Here is an 18,229-nt window from a genome sequence, read left to right as displayed (position 1 = left end):
ACAAAGCTACAGAACAAAACAGACATTTAATTTGATTATTCTTCCTAGACTGTACGCAAATTCATCTAACATATTCAAAAGAAAATTGTTTCCATGCTTGCTCACGTGATGAAGGAACAACAAATTTTGAATTTGCCTATTATGTACCAGCTTTGACAAGTCTGCTGGAAAAGGAAAGACATCTTTCTATTTCTATGGGTGAGACAAATTACATAATTTAATGCCACATAATATACCATACTTAAGTGTTATTTAGATGAATTTATAACAGAAAATCTTTAAGCTGTTGATGCTAAGAAGTACTGAGTTGCATCATGAGAAAGCTCAATTTTTCCAAGATTGTATTTGAACAGTGGGAGAAGGAAAATAGTGAAACAACTTTTCTTTTGCCGTCTGTTTAAAACAATACTTCAGCCTCTTTTCCCAGTGCCGCAGAGTAAGGTATAGAAGCCTTCATTAAAAAACACCCTTCCTGAATCAGACGCTAAAATTCTCCCAGATCACCTTCTGAGTGACCGAGCTGAGCTCGTAGGGTCAGTACGTATCAAGGAAGAACATGGTCCACATTTCTTTTAAAGATCAATCTCCGAAGTATGTAATCAGCAGAAGGAACAAAGTCCTAGTAACTCAAAAACAAACCTCTAGTTTGGAGTCTTTTTGTCTGCGGTGCAAGCCTTCATTGGCCCAAGGAGCTTAGTAACAGAGAGTAGAGAAGAGGTAGAAGGAAGCAGAAAGTCAAACAGCCACTCGCTAAGATCTGTTTGTGTAAATTTAACATTATGAAAGGAATGCTGAGAGCGATTGCTTTGAACACTGACGTCTTTATTTACCCACAGACAGATACAAAATGGGTGGCTGTACTGCATCCTGCCGTACTAAATGTGCTTGTGACCCCACCTGCAAGGAAGGCGGGGAGTTGTAGGCTCCGCGACCGATCTGAAAACTGATGGTGTTTCTGCAACAGTGCCAATCAATAACTATTTGAGCTGATGGCTTCTGGAAGTGGGTATCTGCCTATTAGGACTTTGGGCATAACTGTTCCAGGGTGCCAGAGCTGTTATACCTATGTATGAAGAGAAAAAGCAATAAAACGACTAAAAATTTAACAAATTATAAAAGCAGTGGAATGTAAAGGTAAGATTTTATAATAACTTATTTAAAGGTATTCTTATAAAGCCTTCCTTACATGGTATAGTATTCAAACAAATAATGGTCCCAATGACATAAAATTCCTTCATTTTGTTTAAAAGTGATGAGGAAAATCTTTCTACTTTACTACCTGATTTCACTTTCCTCCCCTCAAAAAGCAATAGCAATGTACATTACACAATTTTTTGGTTTTGATTTTAAGTACAGGCCTATGCTTCAGTCTCGGTATTACAAATATCTATAGCAGAGGAAAAGTTTCCCCTCAAACTCAATTAAGAAATCTTCATTTTCTTCCTTGAGTGCAAGGCTTGGTATACCAGTTTTAGAATACAAATATGTAACATTTTCCCCCTACTTCGAACTGTGCTATTTTTCTCATAATTACTTGGGGAAAATAAAACCCAACATCTTCCAACAGTGTTTATACAATGGATTAAAAGAACAAAGCAGTTGTTTGGTTACAAAATAGAAATTAAAAGAGTTCAGGACAGGGCAAAGCTACATTTAAAACCTGTTTCAGTTAATATCTCCTAATAAAACCAAAGTTTTAAGTGTTGGGAACAAATGGGGATTTCAGTTAATTTCAACTAAATCTGCAGTCAAATCCTGAAAAAATACGTTTGGAAAGAAACATACACTTTTAAGATATAGCAAGGCTTCAATTTCAAAAGGGCTACACAGAGTTTCTGCACTAGTAAAGGCAAACTAAGCTAGAACATACACAAATCCTAAATGGACATGAAGGCGCACATTGTGTTTACATAGGCTAGGTAACAATGGCACAAGTCAAAACTTACTTGTAACGCTGCCTAATCACACACCAATGACATGCACTGGGAAGAAGACAGGTAAAGACATTTTTCTCTACCATTTTTTCCTAGTTCTAACATTATTTCCATTAAAACTAAATCTTGTGTGTTCATCTCACTGCACTGTGAGAACCTACCGGGAGCAAAGCATTCAAAACAGCTTTGCTGACAAAACACAGTGGCGATAAGACAGTCAAGAGCAGAGCTCCTAAAAAAAGTAAGGAATGATTTCAAACAGTCTGCCAAGTCAAGTAGCCAGTTTTACATAAACTGCATAAAAAGGAACAGAGTTGGGCTAAATTTCACACCAAAATTGTTCCTTACATGCTTCTTCAAAAATATACTTCACTTTTCATTAGTTGTTTTGATAACTTAGTTTTTGGACTTCAGTAGCTAGTCAAGTTTCACCTTCTGCTTCAGGGTTTCATTCCTGGTTTTCTCTTTTGTTCCTTGTTGGGCATTTTTTGCATTGCCACAACGTTGAAATGCTTGGAGTCCAAGCATTCCAAAGAAATGTTTGCCTCTGCATTTTACTTGACATTAAGGAAAAACTCATTTTTTTTCCAGATAACAGGTTTTGTATGATTTGTTTCTATTAAGACACAAAAATCACAGAGTATTGGGCCTAGAATGCAAGATGATATCCCTCTAAATCCAGACTTGTACAGCTCTGCAAGATCAAATCAAGTTTTGCTGGAATGAAATACAGGAAAAAACAGTACAGAAAAAAATCTCTTATGATGTAAAATTTCCCCTCTCTGGTACAGGGTGTGCCTTTCCCACCATGCACTATATTTCTTGGTGGAAGAATATTTTTTAAAAAAATGGTTGTTTAAGAATCATTGGAAAGCAATTTTATAGGAGTACAAACAAATTGTTTTGTGTGTGGTGACAGCGAGATACGCACCTGGATCGTGAATGGCATTCAAGCACTTGCTCTAAAACACACAAGGCAAGCAAATCTCATTGGGACCACGGACCAAGCTATTTCTTACTTTAAAGGACTCAAGCTAATAACTTCTTTCAAGGATATACTATTTTAAACATCTGTTGGTTGACAAATACTATCTTAAAACCTATGTTTACGCCTACCTGGTTTGCTTTTAACCTACCTCCAATCTGAAAGAATATTGGAGGGAACCTTTTACATTCGTAACAATTCAAGTGTAACTGTAATGCTGAGTAATAAGTTTGGTTTGTCCTGAAATTTTCTGAACTATGCAGTTCGTTATCAGTGCAGAAGCAGCAGAAGACTGCTGTGGTTGGCTCAGTGGATTTATAAAAAAAAATAAAACAAAACAAAAAAATCCCCCCCACGTAACCTTTACAGAATATATGTAAAATTGTGTCCTTCCCTGGTCATATTCACAACTTATCTACAAGATAGTGTTGGCAGTAGAAACTGCAGTCCATGACTATTTGCATTCAGCTCTCATCCATCTGTTCCTCTGCTTTCTCTTAGGCTTCAACTTGTTCAGTTTTTTGCGGGGTTTCTCAGTCTTCTGAGTTTCAACAGAATCCACCCCAAGAACATGTTCAGAGCAGCATAACTGTCCATTCAACGTAGAATTTAGTACTGTCCCGTCTTGGTGTTCCTTGCAGAAAGAATTTGGGCAGAAGTGGCAGAAAGAAACAGAAGGTTTGCCACAAACATCACAGTGGTGCCAAGGACACTCCCACTTTCCTGTGACCAAAACCAAAGAACAAATTACTAGGGAGTAAAAAACGTCACAGTCTTTTAAAGAAGCTTTGTGTTTTAGCATCTGAACAATGCACAACTTCTTTCAGAGACAGATGAGACAGGAACTTGTATGGCTAGTCTCAAAAATAAAAAATCATAATTCTAAATCTCAACTGACAACAATAAGTAATGGACTTGACATCCTTTCATTTAAATGCAGCAATGAACTCCAGATAGAAGAAATTATTCAGGCTTTATTCCATAGCATTTTACAGAACTTGCAAGCTGGTAGAATACTCAATATCTAGTCATCTGCTGCCTACCATTACAACGCTCACCTGTTTGTTGCAGGTTTTGCTCAGGGATAGCCAATGTGCTTCATTTACAGAAATTCTTATGCCAGCACATTTTACCAGTCATCCTTTTACTTGTTTCTGGGATAACAGGCTTTGCCTGCAGAACCAGGTAGCTCCAGTAGTATCTGGAACTGCAACCTGACGTCTACTGCCCTTAAAGTTTTCCTACTCGTCTTATTCCAGATGCCGCTGGTATTCTTCTGGCTTGAACTCAACTGGCTTCATATGCATTTCTGAGATATAATCAGCTTCCCTGTGACAGAGCCACACTGAGTAAGTACATCACCCAATAGGAGCAATTACCTACATTCATAAAACCGAAGGTTGATTTTAACAGAGAAGCCGGAGAAAGGCCATCGTTGTGCCTCCATGTTGAGGAAGAACTCCTACACTACTCATGAGTGAAGTTCCCACCATACAAAAAGAACGTTTTCAAAAAAGACACTTGTGAGACGGTTTCTGTGCAATAAACAAGGTACCTGCAAGTTACTTATTTACACAAGCTTAACAAGGGAGGTCACTCACCAAAAGGACGTTTCACTAAACCAAGACAGGAGAGATGATAAGCTTTAGTACAAGATTTCCTGTCACACAGCACCAGTTGGCCTCCATCACCACAACGGAAACAATCATCTTCAGATTCCTTCTTCCCTTCATTTTTCGTTCTGCGTCTCCGTGTTCTCTTTTTGGTCTTTTTGCCTTTTTCTTCTGAGGCATTAGTGGAAGAATTCTAAAAGATTAAGTTGCAAATCTGTAAATGCCAGTTTTGCAAAAGAAAAATATTACACAAACAAGGAAAACTGTTGGCATTCCTGGCAGACAGTGCACACAGGCAAAAATTTGACTTGGTAAAGACTTGTCCAGAGCCTCGTGGTGCCTATCCATGTTAATAAAAACCACACTAACTCTTATAAAAAGACAACTTGAAATCACCTCTTGTCCCTATAATTCCTTCCTCTTGGTAAGCTCTTCTACTTTCTTATGACTTAAAAAAAAAGTCTTCCAATTTCCAGTCTAAGCTACTTATGGCTAATTTGCCTCCATTTTGTAGTTGCACTACCAAACACTTCAATATCCGTTTTTTTTTTTCTCTTCCAGTTATGCATAATTTACACTGGAATTATTAAAACCAGCATCCACTTGCATTCTTTGAAAAACACACAGCAGAGTTTCAGGAACTGTGACTGTGTACACAACGCGGGGTATGGACTGTGTACATGTCCTTCTACTGAAGGACAGGTTTTAAGTTAACCTGACATGAATCATACACACCATTTCGTGACAGTTTTACATCTCCCCGCCTCCCCTCATTATGTTTACATTTCAAAACTCACAATTTTTTATTCTTTAGTTCAACTTCAACTGGAAGATCTTTAATGACTTTAGCGAACATTTTAGATTTAAACTGCGAAGTCAGAAAAACCTCACTGGCTATAGTTGGGCTCTGCAGGATAGGGTTTACCCAATAAACAGTCGGTTTTGTGCTACCATCTCTCCCTGAATTCACTCTAGTGCAGCACTCAAGCAACTGTGGCCAGTTTGTTCTTAGTTTCTAGTTCCTACAACCTTTCCCCTCCTTCATACTTCAGAGGTGACGGGGATTAACTAGAGGTTATTCCCCTCTGCACCCACTTATTTTTATACGCTTCTGATTCCAAAAGCTAGTGCCAGTAGCTAGCAATGTTTCTTATTCAGGACCTAAAGTGATTATCCCTTGTCATAACATAAAGCTGGTCTACCTAGATATACCCTAAAAGAAAAACCAAGGCTACTAGTTTGACAAGACACTGTCAAGTTATCCTGATATATTACTTGCCTTTGGTCTGTCCCCAAGAAATCCGCTGCAGTTTGGGGCACCACATTTGCAGACTGTTTTTTCATTGCCCAGACAGTCAAGGTTGTAATTGAAAGTCAGCTCCGTCCCTGAGTGAGATGAGACACACCGTTTTATTATGAAGGACAAGGTAATGAAGCCTATCAAAATTATTACAAACAAATAAAGGCTTTATTATCTGTCTTCTGGGTCTGTACTTGCTTGTTGATTTATTATCATAAGATTTTTTCCCTTAACTGCTCACAGGCACTGACAATGATTAACTAGGCACCAGTACTGCACGATGTCTTATGCAGTACACTTTAAAGCAAACTAGTTTGACTTTACAAAACCGCACGTGCATAGTCTGCACATTATAGATATCCATATGTATATGTAGCTGTAGATATAGGTGATATAGCTATATAGAGACGTGTGCATATATGCATGTATGCATTTCAATATTGTAAAAACAAACCAGAACATACATATTTTCAAACGTATTTTAAACACTCACTCTATCTTCAGTTGAAGAAAAGATGCAGAAATACTGTTTGAGATCTCTAAAACAAAAACTGCTCCACTTTTTTGACGGACAACACAAAGTGACTGCACAGATACTAACTAGGGGCTCTTTGGTGTATCGTTAGAAGCAAGCAATAAAAAAGCAGACATAGAATTCACTATTAAGAAACATTACAGTAAAAGGAACACCACAAAACATCTCTTCCACGTGTCCAGTTCTATACAAAAATATTTTACTGAATCAGTTAAACCACGACCTCCCACTGATTTAACGTATCCATGTAAAATGTTTAGCTTAGCGAATTAAAATAAAACCAACACAAACTGAAATACCTGCAGGAATATCGCACACAGCAAAGAGGCCGACACGAGTGTCTCCATTTACTGTCCATTTTAGAGTTTCACAATTTGGTTGGCAGCTGTGATTCATAAAACGAGAATAGTTTCCTTTGGGGCCAGCATCAATAATACGGTCCTGGAGATCAAACCAGCAACAGAGTGAATGCTTTTCTCCCTCCCCTCACAAAAAAAAAAAAGAATTTCCATAAATTATTTCACTACTTACATTCAAAACAGACATGTTTTTGCTACCCAGAAACATAGAAGCAAATCAATATTACGTGTTGTATTGAAAACTGTAGTGTCCCAGGTGGCCTGGAATGAGACACTCCCAAAGCAATACTCATGATCTAGCTCACCTTGTCCCAGAACCCATCTCAGCCACATGGCAGGATAAGCGTTCTTGTGAGCACTCTGCTGGTCATGTAAAATTCCCCTCACTCCGAAAAGCTTCAAAACTCAATCTCAGTCCATTTACCCTTTACTTTGCATTCAAAAAGCTGTTATGCATTTACAAGTACTGTGCTTTATGGTATTTACCAAGTCACTGCATGGCTATTTGCAGAGATTACCAGATTTCCACCAGCTTTCTTTCCCCAGATCAGCCTATTTTGAACAAAAACAAGTTCTTGGTAAACTAAAGAAGTCCTATCCCTAGATACAATTGCCTTTTAAGTTCTACCTCCACCAAACATACCAGATACTAGGCAAATAAAATAAAACCTTGAAATATCCAGAATTTTGAAACTGTGATTCATTGCAGAGCTGCTTGAGAGAGCTTTGCTTATTTATGAATAATATTGCACCATTCTATCATTGAGGCAGAACAACAGTATTTTAATTATTAAGGTTTGCTTCCAACTCGTTTTTATAATGCACATGCAGAATTTTCATGACTACGTGCACATACATTCAGACACCCTAAGTGCATGTATGGGTCAACCTACAAACAGCACGGACATTTGTGAAAGGCAGAACCACAGTGGTTATTTACTAACTACAGCAAGAGTCAAACATTCAGTTCAGATATTTAACAAGCTGACATTGTGTGCCAGCTTAGTAGAGGGGTGAGAAACTTAAGTGTTTAGAGGAACATGGTTTCATCCTTCTTCGGCTGTGCAATAACTCCTTGGTTAGAGGGCTAACAAAAATTGTAGCTGTAGAAATACAGAGTAGTACAATCTTGGACAAAAGAAAGATGATTAGGACTGCAAAAATATGAAGCCAACTCTTCTTTGCTTGGGGATACTTTCACATATATGAAACAGCCTTAGAACTATATTTCACAGTACTCACAAGTGAGTTTTTTAGTTGAAGTTTTGGTAAACATATCGCTAACTAAGTCTTTCAACTACAGCATTATTTCCCAAAACTTCACACTTTCTCCTAAAACTAGGCAGATAAATACTTTTGCTATACTTTATTTCAAGCAGCAAAGCACGAAATGTACAGACCTTAGCATTTACTTTATTACATTACCTAGTAAGAGCCAATGAGATACATTATATATGTGTATATGTATATAGAAGGGAGCAAGCAGGCGCAGAAGATACAATATTGTGACTATATGAAACAATGGAACATCACAGGTGTGTGTTCGAACACACAGGAACATCGAGCGTCAGAAGAAGGAAGAGAAGTCAAAGTAACGTTACAACTAAACAACAGAAGGAGATTTCAAATACTCTACCTTATCGATAGTAAGCATATAGAAGTGAGTAATGTCATTTTCATGTGCATATTTGATTCTTGCCATACATTCCTCTTCATCAATTAGCTCGCCAACATACTCATTCACAAACTCTCCCTGAAAGATACCAAGTACCACTGGTAAAGTATATACCAAACCCACAAAGGACATCACAAGCTACCAAATCTTTTCTAGGCAAGAATGATTCATACCTTTTTAATGTCCCTCTTTGCAACCAGACCCCACCCTTTCCCATCCGTTTTGATGATCTTTGTCTCAGGGTATTGACGTTTCGTAAAGCACTGGTTTTGGCATCGTTCTCCTGCTGGACAAACTTGTGGATGACACTCGTACATCAGCATCCGATTGAGGCACTCGGAATCAAAGCCACAAGGGTTTTCATCTGTGGGTTTGCAGTTGCACTTGGGAATCTCAGAAATGTCAGCAGTGTATATCTGTACTTTACCACAAGGTTTATTCACCTGAATAAGACATTAAAATTGTTCAAATATCACTTCAAAACTTTAAATATATTGTACGAGTTATTACAGCTGTTACTAATTTGGTTTTGCAACATTAGGTGTTCCAACAGAAACAAAATTTCATAATTACTTGGCTCTAAAGAAAGCACAGTTACCAACACAGCATTACAACCTCTTCTCCCCATCACACCATTCAGCTCTTACTTCCCAGAGCTAGCCTAGACCTTTGAGTACAGAGTGTATCCTCCTCAAACTCTACCTTAATATGCTTGTACGGTGGAGGTTTACGTTCACTTTCTTGGGTTTCTTTGGCTTCTCGCTGTAACTTTATTTCTCGAAATCGAGCTTCAGCTTCTTGCAAAGCTAAAAAAGATTGTTGTATCAAAAAAAAAAAATTAGAAAGAATCACTCCTGTCAAGTTGACCTGCTTAGTACCATGTGTGTTAGAGAAGCATGATCTACTTCCTAGCTAAAACATTAAATAGCTTCCAACCAATGCTTCTGGAGTATTAATGCTCTTAACAAATTTATCAATTCTACTGCCTGAGTTATACTCATTTGCTTTACAAAAAGCCTAAATCATCAGAAAGAATTTCAATCAAATGCTAGTTTTTTACAAATCATGATAATAATGCTTTAATTCAAAGTTAGTGATAGTGACTACTGGTCGAAATACTAAAACAAACTTTTGTACTTCAATATTGTAAAACAAATGCACAGAAACAGTCCTGAGGCTACGTGTGAAGAAAGTAAAGCATGCATATCGCAAGATTATTTTTCTTTACTTTTAGCTATGTACCATTTTTGAAGACTTTTCCAATTCCTTTAATTCCCTGGTATCTACTCCCTCTGTCTCCCTCCATATACGGGAACACCCGTGCTTGGTGCGTCCAAAAGTAATCCTTGGAACCAAAGAAAAACACAGGAAATTCTCCGATTTCGTGCTTCATTTTCTGGATATTTGGGGGAACGTTTTTCGGATGGCAAACTTCTGCAGGCCACCATCTAGCACAGAAGTACAAACAGAAAAGCACAGCAATTTAGTAAAGCTTTTTCAGCAAGTTTAACAAAATCACCTTGAGCAGCAGTAACTAATAATTATTTCCAAATATAGGATGAAAAAAAAACAACAAAATGCCTCAAACTGAAAACCAAACCAAAACAGCCTGAAGCAAACTTTAAATCCTTTCCTCCCCACACTCCAACTCACTGGGCAGAGGAAGAAGATTAGGCTAGAAAACAAAAGCCTGCACTCAGATCTGTATGACTTTCCCTTGCCTGCAAGATAAGCATACACATAAAGCTCCTCATATCTGGTTAGCAAAAGCATCTTTAACAAAGTCTGCAATCTCTGTAATTGTCAAAGATTAAGAGACAGCTGATAACAGCTATTAATGCTTTCCAGGGTAAACCCCACCCACCTCTATCTCACCCAAATCTCAATGAAGTGTAAAACCTTGACAGCTTGATTGACTTATCTGCCAGTCAGGAAGGTAGCAATTTACCCAATTACAAGTTATACAAGCTTAATTATTCGAAGAGATCTCTGAAACAAGGGGGGTTGAAGGCATCCTTAGTAGAAGCACACATCAGGAGACTCAGGAGGAGTCCTATGAAGATACTGCCACGGCAGAGAGCAACAGCAAAGCTTTTAAGTCTTAGGACTGGGGTGCTAAGCACAGGAACAGCTCCATGTGAGATGGGATCCCTCGTTCAGAGAAATGACAACTCTGTGTGCAGCAAGGTCGGCATACAGAAGAAGCCAGCTATATGACACTTTATTAAAACACTCTACTATTATTGTAAAAGAAAATAAAATGTTCATCAGACCTGTAATTTCCTAGTTTAACCCAAATAATATCCTGGAAATGGAGTTTCTTCCCTGCCCTGCAGTCGTTGCAGTACCAGCTCCCATCTGGCATTTCAATGTTTAAACAGTCTGGGTGAAACGCTGCAGGACATGACTCGCAGCACAACAAGCTTCCTCCTTCCGAGAAAAAAAAAAAAAAGGATTGAAAAACATCAAGACAAAAAAAAGTTTCGCATTCCAACCAGATTCAAAGCAGTGCGGTACGTATGTGGTAGGTTCAGCCAGAAAAAAATGGTTAAAACCATGCCAGTCTGCAACAAACATATCATTTAGTTGTGTACCAAAACCAAAGGATCCTGACTCATCTGAATGCCTGGCAGACTCGGGTTAGTGATACATATAAATTAACAAGCAAGCTAGTTATAAAAAAGCCAGAATAATGTACCACAAAGTAAAATTACTTTATTTTAACAATTATAATATGTTTAACATAGTTTAATATATATTAAGAATTTACTGTATGTAAAATTTGGACAACAAAAATTAAGCCTAATCAGATTTCTCTGATGTTTTTTTTCCTCGGGAGAAGAGGTGGGGAACAAGATTGTTAGTTTGTTCCATGAATTAACAAGTAGAAAGTTAGCTGCTGCTTAGCAAGCTGCTACGCTGCATGTTAATTTGTTAACAAATCAGGTAAACTCTCGTTGCCACAGTTTAATCAGCGCTACGCGTTTTGTGGTTCTCAATACGAAAGAAATTTATTATACAACATAAAGGAAAACATCCTTAATTAGTGGCCCGCCTGGCAACAACTACTACGGATTCAATTTGCTGTCTGCTATTAAACTGAAAGCAACTCTTAAAATATTTATGTTTTAATATTACATATTAGCGATAAAGAAACACAAAAAGAGCTTCAGTACGTTGCACACAGGAAAGAACAGAGAAGGACTTCTCATTATGCGTCTCTGGCAAAGAATTAAATTAGGCTTCTGGTTGCTGGACAAAGTCCAAGTGAAAACATTCTTTAGTAAATTATATCTGCAAAAAAAAAAGGATACTCAAAAACTTAAAGAAGCACAAGCCAACCTGAAGTTATTTCAATATCTAAGGGAGTCAAACACTTTTCTAATAACTTTGTGTAGACAGATTAGTAAAATAAAATGTAAATTGAAGAATAAAGCATTTTGCTGTTACATATACGTAAGAGCTTTGCATCAGTTTACCTTTTGAACACACAAAGCACCAGCTCACATTGACATGCGCATGATGACTTTTCCCTTTCATGGCAGTGAAATGATTCGTACAAACAATGCTGTTGGAAGCGATGACTGCACATCCTGCAGCAATGCAAACGTCTCCAGCATGGTATGCAACAGGACAGCGAACACAACGCATCATCTTTCCTAGCAAAGCAGAATACTGCCATATTATTTTTGAACAAAACCCATCTCTTATTTGATCTAAAAAACTGGTATTATTACTCGAGGTAGCCTATATACACAAAAAATATATCAGTTACATTGTCAACATCTGCATATTTACATTCAGCAACAATACTGATTTAACAAAAGGTTTTTAAAGAACATTATACTGAGTTTAAAGCACTACACTATTTAAACGTGAAGGCTTTAGCTGTGAACAACAAAGTAGACAAGCTTTCCTCAGTCATACAGCTTTGTCTACAAATGTTGCCCCAAGCTAAAAATACACATGGAATCACATCTTCACGTTCAGCAAGCCCTGCTGCAATATGCATTTGCAGATCTTGCCCTTGCTCTGCGTGCCCTGTCTCTCACTGACTATCATATACGCATTTCGTTCTCTCTTGAGAAGAAAACATGCCTAGCCATAGATAATTTAAAACTAGTTTAAAATGAACATAAACAAGGTAAATACTAACATTGACAACAATTATGCAATTGTTATTTAAAAAAAAAAATCTGAATCAATCAATGGTACACGTATGCCTGAAATTGCAGCTTGGAGCTACTACGTGAACAAATTCCTTACCTTAACAGACCGTAAACAGACTTAATTTATCAGGCATTAAAATGTAAAAATGAAACTACCTTTTGAAATTCGTGGATGGGAGGGGTTACTAACATGACAACTTAGGCAGCTGTGGAGAGGACATCGAAAACCCCTGTTCTCAAACACAGTTAGATGGAATTTTTTCACACAGGCTTCATGGTAGAATTTTCCACAGTGAGAGACGACACAGCGTTTCAGATCTGCCTTTCTCTCTTTACACACAAAACAGGTATGAACACCTAGTGGCAAAAGTAATAAAAATAATGTAACTAATTTTTCATCCAAACCTGTGAACCTGTGTATTTAAATTTTTTTTTTTGACACATGTAGGGGAGGTGTTGTGTTTTCTTTTAAAATCAAAGCAAATCCTATTATTGGATACAGCAATTTATTTGCTTTAACTCTTCAGTATTAAATACTGACCTGTTTAGATACAGAAAAAATAAAATCAAACAAAGCAAAAAAATAAAGTTACAATGCAAACCCACTGCAGTTAAAGTGTACACAACACCCAAAGCCTCATGGATCTGCTTTTATGTTCTTATTCATAAGCGTCAGTATGCCAGGACAACTGATTTTTTTGTTAAAGCAATGAAATTGGATGATTGGTTGCCTGTGATCCTGTAAAATTTGAAGCAGGTCCACCAACCAAGGACAAATATCCGCCAATCTTCTCTCTGGACTGCTTGGATCAACCTTATTTTGAAGCAGTCTTTTTCCAGCAAGGCTCACCACATGTTCTGAGCTGAGCTTATGAGCAAGAACACAAACGTTTTATGTAATATTTTTGATTAAAAACTTCCAAGCAGTTATTACAGGATTAAAAGCAAATGACATTAATAGCAATAAGGTAGTCTTTTAATAGGAAAAGCAAGAGATTGATACAGACAAACAAAGAACTGATAAAGGACTTAAAATGTTTCACTTGCTGCTTTTTACTAGGATTTCTTAGGTCTTTGTGACAGACATTAATTCTACTCTGTAATAGTACTCAGCAAAGAATCTGCAATTATGAAGGCAGTGGAATTCAGAGCAAATCAGCCAAGTTGCAAGAAAGTTCTCACTGAAAACAGAGTGAGCTTCCTAAAACATGGCAAAGTTACAACAGTACTAATGAATTCCCACCCTGTCAGGCACCAAAGGATAAGTATAGCTTCTCCACAGATACATACTCTGTCCAGGATGATTTCCTGTAACAATGTATGAGAAAACTACAACTTTTTTTTTCTTTTATTAATAGAAAGGGACAAACTTGCCTGATGTACATTCACTACAAATGAATTTTCCTGCAGGTCTTCCAGAGAGCCCAAGGCAGCTTACATGAAAAGCTCGATAGCAAAGTCCTTCACACAGTAGGAGATCACCTGTTTTTTCACACAGCTTTTACAACACAAAGGCATTGAATGTTAAAGAAAAGTTCATATGTGGAAAAAACTGTTTTCTTTATTCCTTTTCATATACTGCTCCTCAAAAATCTCTTTTCCCGTTGTTGAAATCAAATTTAACAAGTGAAAGACAATTCTACAAGCATCATCACATGCCCTTGCTTCCAGTTGAAACAATTAATTATCTTTAAACTGCTAGAAACATCACTCACAGAAATATGGTTGATGAGTAAATACAATTTGACAGAAAAAAGGAAAAGAAAATAGCTTTAAGAAAATTTTCCCTGCGCACACTGATACATCTGAGTAGTGTTAAAAAGCATCCTTATTTTCCTTTTCTTTGGCAAAAAAGAAATTAATCTAGGAGGCACAATGAAACTTCTATGCCCAGGCTGTTAGCAATGACACATGCATAACTAAAAATGAACTCGACAATAATGCTGGCAGAATTTAAGCGATTAGCCAACAATTAAAGATAGATACAACCTCATCATCACTATGTCCAAGAAGAAATAGAAATATAACTGCTTGCCCAGTCTCCTGGAAACAAATATACTCTGCCCAGAGGTATTGTGTTATCCTTTCGTAATCTAAGAACAGTGTTAGAATACTTTCAGGAAGGGTTCTGCTTTCAATATACAGGCATCGCGCCTCATGCAGCGCTCCCTCAGAAGTGCAGAACCAACTGTGTTATATTTCCTTCGCTTTATGAACAGACAAGCAAGCAGCTCTTCCCAATCATTTAACTAGTTACCCGACAACATTCATGCACTTACTCTGGGGTAAAAAAATTATGCTTATTTTACAGACCTGGAAACTAAAACAGAAAGGCTAAATCACCTATTTGAGATCAAGGAAAAAGAAATTAGGGATCATGAAAAAAGAAATTAGAAATGAAGAATTCCATTTACTGATGTGGGGAACCTGATCACTAACTAATATCTCCTACGTGAGACATGCACAATAAACCTGTTTCTGGCCTAATATTGTCATTTTCACCTTTAAAAAGACCTTTTCTAGGAAACCTCAGAAACCATAGCTCCCTGCCCCAGCTAACATCTCTCACCTGACACACATATTCTTTTTTTGTTCCCGCTCCTCGCTCAGATTTTTTGGATGATATAGACACTTCAGTCTGAGTTTCATCAGCACTTTCATAGGGAGACTCTGAGCGCTCATCTCCTTGGCCATCGGAGATCTGAAGATTAAACATACGTGTTAGAGAAAGCAGTCGCGTATGGTGCAGTTTGTTCAGAATATCAACTGAAGGAAGTAGCAGACGGCAATTCAGGCTAACAGACTGAGGCACATTCTTTTGGGTTTATTTCCCCACCTTTAAAGAAACAGTTTGATCAAAACCAGAGTATGTATTTGTGCAAGTCTCTGTGATAACAACCATTTTCACAAATTCAACAGCTGCTAAAGCAAAACACCAAGACTTTGTAATATGGCATTTTATTTATACTCAGCTCTATAATCTAGTTAGTCAGAAGCGCCCAGCCAGGAACACGGGGACATTCTCAGATACCTTGATTAAAGTTTGAATATGTGCTTTAAGAGAAAGTAACACTTCATTTCAGAAACTTGGTAAAACTTTAAGCTACGTATGAAAGTCTCCTACCCAAATATTCTCCTAGAAAGTGGGCACAATATGTAGAAGAAGAAAAAGTGTTTGTAGAACGTTATAACTAACAATGAATTCAAAATACTACAAAAGGTGACTCTGTTATGGATAAATCTTATATAACAAATCTAGATGTGTTAGAGGGTTTTTTTTAATATCCATAATTTACTTTAAGGAAAAGAAAGTAATACTTAGGAGAAAATACAGGGCATTTTTCAGTTCAATAGAATTTAGGGCTGGAATGCACATATGAGTCATTTGTCTTATCTCTTGTTACAGCATAAAACGCAGAATTTCAAATTGCTGCCCCCAGACTGAACTCAAAGAACTGTTTGGCTAAGTACATTCTCTAGGAGAGCATCCCAATTTGCATTGCAAAACAAACCTGCCACCTCTCTTGAAGCTTATTCTAATGGCTATTCACACATACCATCAAAAATAAGGCCTCATGCCCCTTTTGAGCTGTCTAACTGCAAATCACAGCTGATGATGCTTTCTCAAGGTGTTTCACCTACATTAAAAGTCCTTTGGAACCAGATTTTTTCCTCCTGTGGAAGCAAGCTGCAATTAAGCCCGTTTCGATCCTATTTGGATTGAAGACCACATTTATCCAGAATGAGGTCTAAATATCTCACTACGGAATTTTTTCCAGCTTCAAGAGGATTTTAGTGGGTTTTCTCTAAACCTTATCTGTACTTTACAAAGGCTGTTGAAAAATCAGGCATGAGAACATAGGCTCCCAGGTACTATATTCAAAGCAAATCAACGTCCTGCTCCTCTTCACTAATTCTGTTCCCCTTGGCTAAGGCTCTCCCCGAGCCTTCTCAACACAGCACTGAAACTCACTGTGAATTGCCAGAGTGCTCAAGAGATCATTTTGCCAATAGCTGTTTGTCAGAACACAGACATACTTTACATGAAGAATTTGCTTTCTGCTTTCAGACGTACGATCTTATATTTATCTACAGTAAAGCACATTTGATTAAAACCTGTCCTGCTCACCAAGTAATGGAGACAGCTACATGCAACCTCCCTATGAGCCAACCTCCACATCATGTGCAAATTTATTAGAAGTGATTTATTTTGAAATCAGAGATAAAAATGTAAAGATGTATCAGGCCTAATATTAGTCTTTATAAAATCCCTTTAGAAATGCAGGCTTTGAGTGATTATTTCTCACCATTGCCAGCTAACTTGCATTCCTGCACTTAACATTTGCTCTCTTTGACTTTGTATAAGAATATTTCATAAATTGGATCATATTGACTTTTTTTTTCCAGATTACTTGCAATGATTTAAATGCATTTTCTCTGTGCAAATGCATACTACTGAAGTGATTCCTGCCTACACTTTACCTATGAATATTTCTACAACTGGATTGATCTTGAGATTCTGCCAGAGGGTTTTAGAAGTGGTATCCTTCAGTGAGTTAAAAGAAACTGCACGTAAAATCATTGCTTTGTTCAAATACTGGGAAATCTCTGTCCTCTGGAAAGAGAGTGGAAATAGCAAACTGCGAATGCAACTGCACCCTGAGCAGCCAGTTTTTGCTGGGAAGTGGCAGATTAAGAAAGGTAGTACTGGAGTTAAGCAAAAAAAACAAAAATGTTTTCCCTTAGGGTTTCAGTGAAGTTACACAACACGCTTATTTCTGTTTAAACTATTCCCCCAGAAATGCTAATTAGCATAAGCCATGCACTGCTGTAACTCTAAGGAAAGGTAATCCTGTTGACAGATGACAGCCTTTCAGAAACCCCTCAGACATGGGGCACAAAATCACACACATGTACAAACCTTAGGTTGAAAACCGTTTTCCTACAAACCTGAAATGTTACTGCCTTCCTTAGAATTAATGCAATAGCCCTTCATTTACATTAAACAGCTCCTGAGCCAAAGCAGCACTGGCAAGAATTAAACACTACATCCCAAACATAGCCACAAAACCCAATTTCTAGCAGCCTGTTTAAGACAAAACTTGGCAGTTTACAGCAGCCTATAGATTAATGCCGGATTTCAAGCCTGAATACTGACATGCCTAGCATGAAGCAGATACCTTTAGTCATATACAGCAACCAAGCCGAGAGTGTCTTGCGAGACGAGCGTGATCTGCCCCTTGTGACTGCCCGGAGCCCCCCCCACGTTAAAAACAAGATGCTCTACCAAGCGCCAGCTCTGCACTAAGCAGGGATACCTGCTCGTGGGCTGCTGCAGTGCCTAAGAATCAATACATGCATAAGCTCAGCACCAGACTTTTATTGCCTCGTGCAGGCTGCTGCTACAGAGCAAATCGCTGCCTGGCTGCCACCGCTACCAAAGGTTTATCGCCTCCAGCAGTCACATTACACGTAACTCATGCAAAGCTACCATCATCACCACCTGAGGGTTTATACCAGCTCATTTTAGGGAGCTCACGAAGTGGGGGGCTAACAGATTCCCCCATACAATTGTAAGAAAGGGGAGCATTTCTTGAGGATAATTCAGAGTTTGAACTCATGCACTTCATCTCACAGAAGGACAAACACTTTCTACCGG

At 37.9% G+C, this 18,229-nt stretch overlaps 1 protein-coding gene and 1 non-coding gene across 11 annotated transcripts in view; both read right to left on the bottom strand.

Annotated features, from left to right (window-relative positions):
* Positions 1 to 801: 801 nt before the first annotated feature.
* Positions 802 to 18,229, bottom strand: part of NSD2 (nuclear receptor binding SET domain protein 2) — an 81,492-nt gene continuing 64,064 nt past the window's right edge. For all 10 annotated transcript variants that reach the window (XM_048046519.2, XM_048046502.2, XM_048046541.2 and 7 more), the window contains 13 exons: positions 15,140 to 15,271; positions 13,945 to 14,068; positions 12,727 to 12,927; positions 11,881 to 12,060; positions 10,675 to 10,831; positions 9,644 to 9,849; positions 9,104 to 9,207; positions 8,575 to 8,844; positions 8,363 to 8,479; positions 6,667 to 6,808; positions 5,812 to 5,918; positions 4,521 to 4,725; positions 802 to 3,642 (listed from right to left, as the gene is read on the bottom strand). In XM_048046519.2, coding sequence (XP_047902476.2) covers positions 3,374 to 3,642; positions 4,521 to 4,725; positions 5,812 to 5,918; positions 6,667 to 6,808; positions 8,363 to 8,479; positions 8,575 to 8,844; positions 9,104 to 9,207; positions 9,644 to 9,849; positions 10,675 to 10,831; positions 11,881 to 12,060; positions 12,727 to 12,927; positions 13,945 to 14,068; positions 15,140 to 15,271 — 2,214 coding nt within the window. In that variant the 3' untranslated portion in view covers positions 802 to 3,373. The remainder of the gene's footprint in view (positions 3,643 to 4,520; positions 4,726 to 5,811; positions 5,919 to 6,666; positions 6,809 to 8,362; positions 8,480 to 8,574; positions 8,845 to 9,103; positions 9,208 to 9,643; positions 9,850 to 10,674; positions 10,832 to 11,880; positions 12,061 to 12,726; positions 12,928 to 13,944; positions 14,069 to 15,139; positions 15,272 to 18,229) is intronic.
* Positions 6,955 to 7,085, bottom strand: LOC125180111 (small Cajal body-specific RNA 23). Its single transcript, XR_007158377.2, has one exon. It is a non-coding gene; the product is annotated as a small Cajal body-specific RNA 23 (non-coding RNA).

Source organism: Anser cygnoides, chromosome 4, assembly GCF_040182565.1.
Source record: "Anser cygnoides isolate HZ-2024a breed goose chromosome 4, Taihu_goose_T2T_genome, whole genome shotgun sequence".
Lineage (NCBI taxonomy): Eukaryota > Metazoa > Chordata > Aves > Anseriformes > Anatidae > Anser > Anser cygnoides.
This window is presented reverse-complemented; position numbering and strand designations above follow the sequence as displayed.